The sequence below is a fragment of the Citrus sinensis genome, chromosome 6, assembly GCF_022201045.2.
Source record: "Citrus sinensis cultivar Valencia sweet orange chromosome 6, DVS_A1.0, whole genome shotgun sequence".
Classification (NCBI taxonomy): domain Eukaryota; kingdom Viridiplantae; phylum Streptophyta; class Magnoliopsida; order Sapindales; family Rutaceae; genus Citrus; species Citrus sinensis.
Window position 1 is genome coordinate 11863685 of NC_068561.1, and position 10088 is coordinate 11873772.

Genomic DNA, 10088 nt, shown 5'->3' on the forward strand with positions numbered 1-10088 from the left:
GACAGATAGATGACCAAATACGTGGCGTCGTGTAACCCAAACGACAAGAGATTCATGAAAATGGTAATGTTTATATATCATATCTCTGATTCTTGTTTTCATCGGCTGTTTATTGATTAACGAAATTGAACAAAGTAGTAACCGGTCTGAAGGCTTTAAATCAATCTTCCATAACTTACACGTGAAGGGAGCCTCTCACAGCGGATGCAGCAGAAAAGCTAAAAATAACTTTTTGACTTGGAAAATTGACACGAGAAAAATCCAAATTCATAACCAATGTTTTGTTGAAAAGTGAAACACCCACCAACCAGTTCTCCTCAAGAAAATTACCCATCGTTAACAAGACGGTATATCCTAAATGTTCAATCATTCTTTCAAATTTCTCCATCATCCGAATTGACCGACCGACCCTCCCGCCTCTAAACACTGCCCAAGCCTTGAGAAAATAAGACAAATAAAACCAATATTTCACTAAAGAACTCCCCAAAATCAGACTAATATTATAAAAAGCTTCCTAATCAGCTGATAATAAAAATTAATTCCTTTCCATTGTCTGCCTCTCTATTACAGAAATAAATAGTCCCAAGATTTACACCAAAAATAATAATAATAATAAATCTTCAAACAATCATTCTATTTAGAAAGAAAATGTACAGCACTAGCAAGATAAATAAATGAAGACGCAACAAATTGACTGAACTAGCAGTAATGACAATGGCTCGCATTAGGTAAATGGTTGGGTACAATTCGTGCTTTGTGCACCAAACAAGATCTTCAATTTCATTGGGATATCTGTGATTCATTTTCGCAGAGGAGAAGCTTACTCTGTGCCTTGCATAGGAACCATCATATGTTGTGCCTCTGACTGCAAGCAATTAAAATCACCAATATAAAGATCATCAGAACCAACAAAGCATGGATTCGTGTAGCTGAAGATGAAATAGCAAGCAATGTTGCATCGACTGAATTTATCAAAACAAATTGAACTTAATTACCCAGACAACAAATAAAAATAAACCCCAAATCATGAAAGGTCACACTCATCAGGAGTAGCCGAAACATGAACCGACAACACAAAAAATCACCCCACATCCACACACAGACATACTCTAAAATTTTCGAAAAATTTTTTAACTATGGTACAGAAAATTGAGATTGCTTTCTCAAAATCATTTCACATGGACACTCCAATTAGACAATTTCTTAAAATACTTCTCAGTTTTGGCTAAGGTAAACAGACGTATCAAGACTGTAACGTTAAAGGTGTCCAGTCCAGATTCATCTCATACTTCATTATTGAGGTATTGTTGATGAAGCAATAAACAAATCCACACTCACCCCATCCCCTTTCCCAACAAAACCAAGAAAAAAATAAACATGTTTGCCTTCCAGGACCACCAGCATTCTTCTTCCACCATGTCAACACTGACAACCACTTGGTCTTTCCTTACACATGACTGGAGAAACTCTACATTCAAGTCTTGGACTGGAAATACGATGGTAATTGGGGATGTTCAGTAAGTATCACACATGGATGAGGTTAGAATAGCGAGGACTTGTAAAACTAGGCTTCACTTGGTATGGCAATTTTAAGGCCTTAAAAGCCATAGCTTCCGGGAAATGTAAGTTCTTGCTGTAAAATATAAGTTGATGGTGTTAATAAATACGACTTCTAACATTAATGATCTTGAAAAAATAATAGGAAAAATAAAAGTCCTGTTTTTCCTCAAACAACCGGGGAGTAAAATCACCTTAATTTCCGAATTGCAAGTGTTTACCAAACACTTTGGCCTCACAACTGCTAGACAACAATACCAAATAGGTTCTTAACTGTACTAAAGGCACAGTAAATGTGCTGGAGAAGGCAAGATGGCACCGGTGATTATGGTGGAAAAGTTCATAGTGCTGGTAGTGAGATAATGGAAACAGCAACCACTACATGGAGAGCTCATAATTACAAGATAATGTTGGTCCTAAAGTGACAACTACAGCAACAGGAAATAACAAAATTGTGGGGGGGTTGTGTGAAGCAACTGTTAAATTGGCATGGTTTCGTGCAAGAAAGGAAGTTGTTACATCACAAAACCAAAGGTTAACAATGCCACGATGGTCTAACAGTCCTCTTTCATGCTCAGGTCATGGTTATTCAATGAACTATATATTGGCCTAAAATCTGGGTGCTCTACATATAATATGGAAATTCATATTCTATCCTGAGTCATTTCCTAGAAAATGGAAGAAGGCTCTGAGTAAAATTGTAAATTAATATCTGCACAGCTCAAACTGGCAGAGATAAGGATGTGAATTTTCGGTCCAAATAAAGATAGGATAAAAGCTCTCTAATGGACTAATAACATAATAAATGCAGCATTTAACTATGTTGTGCACCATTGAAGCAAAGTGACCTATGGCCCAAGTACTAAAGCACCCAACAGAGACAATGCATGAAACAACTCCACACCACAAAATGATACATTCACCATCCAACATGTATTTCACAATAAAACAACTTATCAAACAATTATATCGTATGTACTAAAGCAAAAGATGTAACTTGTGAGTTGTGATAGAAAGGTGCCTGTAACAAAAAGTAAATATAGAATCAAGGTCAAAATGCTAGCAATAACTTCTAGATGCGCCAGTCATCTTAAGAGAGTTTCCATTTAGTATAGAATGCAATGTAGTTCTCCATTGATTGTGCCGCTGAAGCAGTTCATTGTGTTAATATTGATGATCCATTGATGCACTGCAGACACATCATTAAAACAAACACTCACAAATAGTCAAAAGATAGTAATGTAATATACATGAAGTTACGTGCATTTTGTAAAATATGGTTAACTGCTCTAAATTTAGCAACACAACTAATCCAAACAGATTTTCCTTTATAGCAATAAACAAGCTTTCATGAGGCTTTGGATTCTCACAGACAAAAAAATTGTTACATAGCGAAATGCAAAAATATTCAAAGTAACAAATTGTATATGACTTCCAAAGGTTTTATGTTTTCCAATTTTTGTTTTTCAAAAAACATTCAATGAACCAGAGCACAGACTTATTGTTCAGATCTTGCACTACGTCAGTTACAATCTACTGAATTCTGGAATCAGTCACAAGATATTCTGCGAAACCAAATGACTAGGTTTGATATCATATGGTGCAAATCAGTTTCAACGGATACAAATATGCTAAAAATTGACCTATCTACCTATCCCTTGTCAAGCATTGCTGCTCAGATATGTATATTTTCGTTTTACACTTTTCGATCATCGTTAGAGAAGCTCCATCAATCTGGATATGATTGAATAGAAGGAAGAAAAATTGGGAAGAGTTGAATAACTGGTAATTTTGGAAGCTGAGGAGGATTTCTTGGTCAAAGACTAAAGTTTCCATTCCATTTCACTTCTTTAGTTATTTATTAATATAGGACAATTAAACTAAGACTGAGCTCCAGTGGTCAGGAGTGGTCATCCTAAGGTTCAGATCCTGTGTTTGAACTTCAATGGGTGCATGCGTTATAATTAAAATGAAAAATAAAAAATAAAAATAGAATAAAAAATAAGACTAAGCATGTCCCTCTTACGTCACAGAGCTAAGGTTTCAATGCAACTTCAAGATTTCAGTATTCTTGTATCTCAGCAGAAGCATCAAGGAAGAGGAAGATTCTTTGAAATGAAAACAAAAAATTATAAAATAACATCTGCGAGTGGCTCAACGGTATTAGAGGATCTCAAATTACCAAACTACATAGGGGGAAATGATCCCAGTTGATAAGAACTTCCAGCATAAACTCTATAAGAATATGATGTCTTCCCAAAAGAAGGGTGAACACATCAAGAAAGATATGAAGGCCGCAATAACAACAGACATCTTAAAGGAATTAAAATAAATATAAAAAATTTTGTAAAGGAAAATATTTGACACAGAAGAAAAACCGATTATAAATCTTCTTCAGTAATACATTTTTCAGTTTCTTATCAAAAAACAAACACCTATGATAAATCTCCCCCAAATTACTGAAGTGCCTAAAAGTCTCGTAGAAGTAACGGATAACTAAAACTTGTATATCTCATTATTTCTTTTTAAAGTTCCAGACCTTTACAAGTTGATAAGAGTCTAAAATCCAAATAATCAACAAACAGCATGTCCTCAAAATCTTTAACTAGGGCCATGATTCCCAATCCCACCAACATACCCTTGTTTAATGGATCAACATCGAGCTTTAGTATGTCACTGATGACGTAAATAAGGAATTAAGAACCTGGATGAAGACAAATCAGAAACTTACATCCCTCAACCCCAGCACCCACAGAAAACTTCTCTCTTTTTTCCTTCCTTTTTCATCCTCTTTCCAAATTTTACTCAAAGGAATCACAAAGTTCAAACCCTGAGCCGAATGCTTCAAGGAAATATGCAAGAGCTCTTCCTAAGGGGTTCTTCAGTTACTTCATTACAGAATTGCGAATTTTGTAACAGCCCATGGGACAAAAATCCGAGTCAAACAAGTGGAAAACGAAACAAAGTGAAATAGCTCATATTTAAAAAAAAAAAATTAAGAAGACCTTTGCTCCTCTGGCCAGGAACCAAAAACCAAGAAAGAAGAAAGTACTGTTCAATGATACCTCGAATAAAAAAAGATGATAAAAAGAATGGATAGATTAATAGTTGAAGAGCATCTTTATAACTAGCAATAGCTGAATATCCGCTATACAATGTTACTTTAATGCAAAAACAAATAACATTAACAAACTAACATAAAGTCGGAAATAAACAATTTTTTTCATCAAATCCCAGACAAACAGGACTGATGCTTTTCTGTAACAGCAAACTGAACAGTATTGATCATGACTGGTCAGTAGTTCTTCATAACATGTCAAGAAGTATCTGTATCATATGCTACTGAAATCCCCTAGTTGGTAATTGTATATGCTTCCCTGGATTTAAGAAAACAAAGCAGGGTAAAAACATCTCAAAGCATATTTCAACCTTACTAAATCATAAGTAATGCAAGCACAGTGTGAAATGTCACAAAAATTCAAAGTATCACCTAATATACGTTGACCCTAGAAGCAATTCAGAAACAAGGCATCATATTATTTAACCATTCTAATCTGAATAATACAAATAAAAAATAAATTGAACCCATTTACTAATAAACACGAATATTGGCTAAACTACAAATTTCCCAAATTGCAATCCAGAAGATATGTCAAAATCATATGTAAGTACACATGTTAATTATACATACAGGCTGGAGCAAGAGAGGAATACGGTAAACAAAGACAGACCCCATTAACAAGCACCAAGTTAGAAATTGCAATCAATAAGTTTGTTATTACCTTTTATAGGATTCTCAATCACATTTAGTTATAATAAGTTTTCTTAATAATAAAGATCACATTCACTATTACTATATTTGACTCCTTAACTAGTGTCCTAGAGGCAAATATTGACACAACCCAACAGGTATTATCAGCTTAGTCTACATTGTGCCTAGCCAGATCATGTATAAACACTAGGTGACTTTTTACTTTTGGATCCCAGCTGGCATTACTGCATTTGCAGCAGCTTCAACTCTATTGTAAATATTCTAGTTTATTTTTTGGTGTAGTATCATCACTCACAATATTCCACTTAACTACAAATCTTGATAACAAGTGATACAGAAAAATTTGCATGCACAGGCTATTCATTTCAAAGTGTTCATTCAGTGCATGAATTTTTATAGGGATGAGAGAGAGAGAGAGAGAGAGAGAGATTACTTGAGAATTCCCATAGTTAACACCTTGCGGGAAGGAGCCTTGATGAGCAAGCTGTCAAAATTGTACAAAAGAAAGAAATTAAGAAAATCCGAAAAAGCTTGTTAATTTTAATTCTAAAGAATAAAAAAATCGATGCACGCATGTTTATCAGAAATTAAAAATACTAAAGAAAAACAGATTCTACCTGAGTGTTTGGGTTTGGTTGACCATCTTTCTTAGCAGATGCATCTCCACCTTTTGCATTACCCTTGGTGTCACCCTAAAAATTGCCGTAATTAGCATAATCTAATATAAATAAAAAACAAATCAAAAGTTTAAAACAGGAAATTTTAGTAAAAAAGAGAGATGATTTAGTGAGGAAAAATAAAGTTACCTCCATCTGCACAACATTGCAATCTCAGTATCAACAAAAAAGACAAAAAAAAATGGGGAGGAAAAAAAACTACATTAGTTAAAATAAATCAAGAAATAAACATCAAAAACAAAAATCCATACAAAATTTAGAACCTTATAAATTTAATAGTCATCAGTCTTCTAAATGCTCTCCATTTTCATAGCAAGTAAACAAACGGACTAATAAAAACAAAACAAACGAGAATCAAAAAGTAACGCAAATCACCTCTCTGTATCTGGTTAGGTAAATTTTCAGCGGATCAATATAATCCTCAAAGCCTAACGTTGCCATAGCCCAAAGCAAATCATCACCGTTAATCGTCTTTCTCTTCTCTCTCTGACACTTATCACTCGCCCTACAAAACGAACGACCACAAAAATAAATCAACCACAAAAGAAAGAAGGAAAAAAAAAAACAAACGAAAATAAAGAGAAACAAAACGACGACGTCATACTCGCTGGTGATAAAGCTGATGAACTCAGAAACGCACTCCTGGACAGTCTCTTTAGCGTCCTTAGCGATTTTTCCGTTAGCAGGGAGCGCCTTCTTCATGATCCGGCTAATATTAGCGATCGGAAGGTACCTGTCTTGTTCGCGGACGTTGGATCTCGGACTCTGCTCGCCGCTCTCGTGGCTGCCGCCTCCTGGACTCGCCGGTGCCTCGGCCGCCATCTCAAATGAAAGAAAACCCTAGCTTGACAAAGTAAATAAACAATCATCATTATCATAACTGAAACCAAAACCGATAATCGAAAGCCTAAGAGAGAAAACGCGAGAGATGTGTGAAGAAAGAGAGGAGAGACGGAGGGGGCATAGGTAGTTAGTTAAGAGAGAGAGAGTTAGTTAACGGACCTGATGAGGTGTTGAGAGTAGGAAGAGGGGGGATTTGTAAAAGGGCGCGAGAGAGGGAGAGGCTTTAGATGGAGAGGATTGGAGAAGAAAGATGGGGGATCGGACGCTGGAGAAGACACCAGAAAGGAGACGACTCAGATGTAACAATGGAGTTTATCAACACCGTTGGTTTATTTTTTTCTCTTTTGTTTTGTTTTGTTTTTTATTCTTTCTTAATTTTCCGGGTTTTATGCCTTTCTTGTTTCTAGATTCGGAGCCAGGGCAATCGGATTTGACCACGTGTTCCGCCTGCCACGGTGTCGTTTTCAATTTGCATTTTGAAAACGGTTGGGACAACACTTCGTATAAAATTTATTTTCATCATGTGCATTTATATCATAATTATAGACATAACATCATCATTAATGAAAGAAATTTAGATCTATCAAAAATAGATGTAGATAATTAAAAATTAAAAATTAATTACTTAGTTAATTTTTTTTGAAAATATTGTTCATTATTACTGTTCACGTTTACTGTTTATCCGCATAAAAAATATTAATTTTCCAAAAACAAAATAAAATACAGAAAATAAATGACATGAACATTTTTATGTGGTTCGGATTAATCAATCCTACATCCACGAGACCACGCTCAGATAAAAAATAATTTACTAAGTTGAGATGTTATAACTTATGGATTTACCAAACTTAAGACTCTCACTTAAAGTTTATCACCATACAGTTTACTTAACCTTAGAATGAATTGCTTCTCTTGAATAATTGGTACCCCTCTTGATCCACGATCCTCAAGGCACTTCGCAAAGTGATCAATAGCAATTTTCAATTTTTCAATGTCTAGTGATCCAAGATCCACATAAACTCTTCACAGAGATGAAAAGAAAATTAAAAACAAAAAAACAAATCAACACAATATTATGCGCCAAATCCGGATTCTCTAGAGATGAGATTGAATTTTGCTTCTCTACTTTATATTTTGTGTTTTGCGATCAAACTTCAATTGTGAAATACCTCTCTTTATATAGGCACTAGAGTTTCACCAAAATAACAAGTCTTAAAAAATTTAAATTCTTTCCAAATAAAAGTTTCTTTCCTCTTATAATTCACATGAATCTGAATAGGATTAAATATGATTTTCTTGCCTTACTTATCTCCTAAGAAATATCTAGAACATTTAATAACTTCATGTTTGAACCAACTTCTTGCTCTAAAATAGATCTCATGCGCCAATTATAAAATCTCACCATTAATTGACTTGCTAAAATAGTCATCTAATTAAATTAGGAAACAAATATTCCTAATAAATTAGAATCTCACTAAATTAGGAAATTAATAAATTAATCCCTATTACAAGATATGCAATAAATAAACTTCCAATTTAACTAGACTTGCCATAAAATGCCAATTCTATAAAAAAAAATGGACTTAACAATTAATAGTATTGTTATTTTCATTAATAGTATTGTCATTTTAAAGTCATATTTGGTATTGACATATTGTAGCTAACTATGAAAAAAAATATATAATTATAAAGTAGCAGTTGATAGTATTAAGAAAATATAATTTTTGAATGATAATTTTGACAAAAATAATAGGAATATTATAAGATTTTGTTTCACCAAAATTCAATTCGAACTAATTAGATAGTTCTGATTGGATGCAGTTCAAATCTCATTCAAACAAATGAATTTATATATGAAGGAAGCTTGTGTTGAGTTTGAATTTGGTTGTGTTTTTTTATGTTTAGGGTTAGTGGTTTAGCTGAGGTATATTAGGCAGTGAGTTAAAATAATATACATAATGATTAGAGGTGGTCATACGAGAAATGATATAGAGAACTTCGTAGAGCCCGTAAGAGTTGATATGAGGGCTAAAATGTCTTTAGGAGTGGCTTAGGTGTATTCAAGGGGCAGCTCAGGTGGCTCATGTGTAACTAAGATAGCTCCAAATAAGCTCATACGTGAAACAAACTCTCGATCTTAAATTGAAAATATAGTAAAACGAACATAAGGATAAAAAACATATGATGTTTACATCCTTCAGCCTCTGTCTATGTCCACGAGAACAAGTTATTGCCAATCCACTAAATAAATGAGAGGTTACATGACATTTTATATTATCCAAGATGATAAATACAAGCTAAATAGGTATATAGAAATGTTTGTGATGATAAAGATGAAGATGGAGAATAAAAATATAGAGAATGATAATATGGTCGAGAAGATGATGAAAGGGGAGAATATAAATGATTTCCCAAAAATAGAGAAGTGGGTGACCTAAAAGATGGAGAGAGAGAGAGAGTATAGAGGAGTAGAGAGCCCCTAAAAATGAAGAAATAGATTATGATCTAAAAGATATGGGGAGAGAGGGAGAGAGAGAAAGAGAGAGAGAGAGGAGAGGAGAGCCCTTTTCATATAGGTTGAATAATTTATATAGTAGAGGCTAATGATAAAGAAATTGTATAAAAGTTAGGTTAGATATCAGCCTAAGGTTAAAAAGAGAAAATGATTTTAGTTCTAAGTATCATATTTAAGGAAAAGGAACAAGAATATTCTTTTTGTATTAAGTTTATTCTTTTTTATATTTATCTTGAAGTATTCAACCTTAACAATTGATTTTCAAACCCATCCAATACAGTAAATTCTTCCAAATGACATCTTCATATATTCTAAATATTTTGCCTATTTTCCTTTTGTAATTCCACGCGTCATTCATTTGTTGGTCAAAAAATATCATTCCAAATTTAACTCCAAATATATTTCATTATAAAGTTTGGGATTAAATAACTTTTAAGCCACAACAACTAATATTTATCAAACACTTTAGTACTATAATTTTTAATCTACAATTGCCTAATCTCGATACTAATTTGGCCTAAATGTAATTCAAATATAATTTAAAATAGTATATTTTCTTTATTTTTAAATTGAGCAATAGTTTTTAAAAAAAATGATTGTTCTCATAATGAAGTTAGAAAATAACTTGATGAATAAAATTCATGGTAACAATTTGCAAACAAATAATCTATCTGAAAGTAGGAAAACTCTCTATAAAGATAGATTTAGTTGACTTTTTTTATCA

General features: G+C 33.4%; 1 protein-coding gene across 7 annotated transcripts; it reads right to left on the reverse strand.

Moving 5' to 3' along the window:
- Nucleotides 1–523: 523 nt before the first annotated feature.
- LOC102624322 (nuclear transcription factor Y subunit B-8) lies at nucleotides 524–7218 on the reverse strand. Of its 7 annotated transcripts, none has more exons than XM_052443635.1 (7): nucleotides 7009–7217; nucleotides 6611–6850; nucleotides 6382–6511; nucleotides 6136–6158; nucleotides 5947–6021; nucleotides 5763–5813; nucleotides 524–865 (listed from the first exon to the last, which is right to left on the reverse strand). In XM_052443635.1, exons 2-7 carry the CDS (start codon nucleotides 6826–6828, stop codon nucleotides 847–849), a joined length of 516 nt encoding a protein of 171 aa, XP_052299595.1. In that variant the 5' UTR covers nucleotides 6829–6850; nucleotides 7009–7217; the 3' UTR covers nucleotides 524–846. The 7 variants fall into 7 exon arrangements, with proteins under 7 accessions (XP_052299595.1, XP_052299593.1, XP_052299591.1 ...); XM_052443631.1 differs by lacking the exon at nucleotides 524–865 and adding an exon at nucleotides 882–2746 and having other exon boundaries at nucleotides 7009–7218; XM_052443630.1 differs by lacking the exon at nucleotides 524–865 and adding an exon at nucleotides 4659–4934 and having other exon boundaries at nucleotides 6611–6846.
- Nucleotides 7219–10088: the final 2870 nt, after the last annotated feature.

Coding starts and splice junctions, on each gene's coding strand:
- LOC102624322 (XM_052443631.1), bottom strand. CDS start 6,828: ATGGCGGCCGAGGCACCGGCGAGTCCAGGAGGCGGCAGCCACGAGAGC. Junction 6,022..6,135: donor GCAATGTTGTGCAGATGGAG/GTAACTTTATTT, acceptor GGCAATTTTTAG/GGTGACACCAAGGGTAATGC. Junction 5,814..5,946: donor AACCAAACCCAAACACTCAG/GTAGAATCTGTT, acceptor CAATTTTGACAG/CTTGCTCATCAAGGCTCCTT.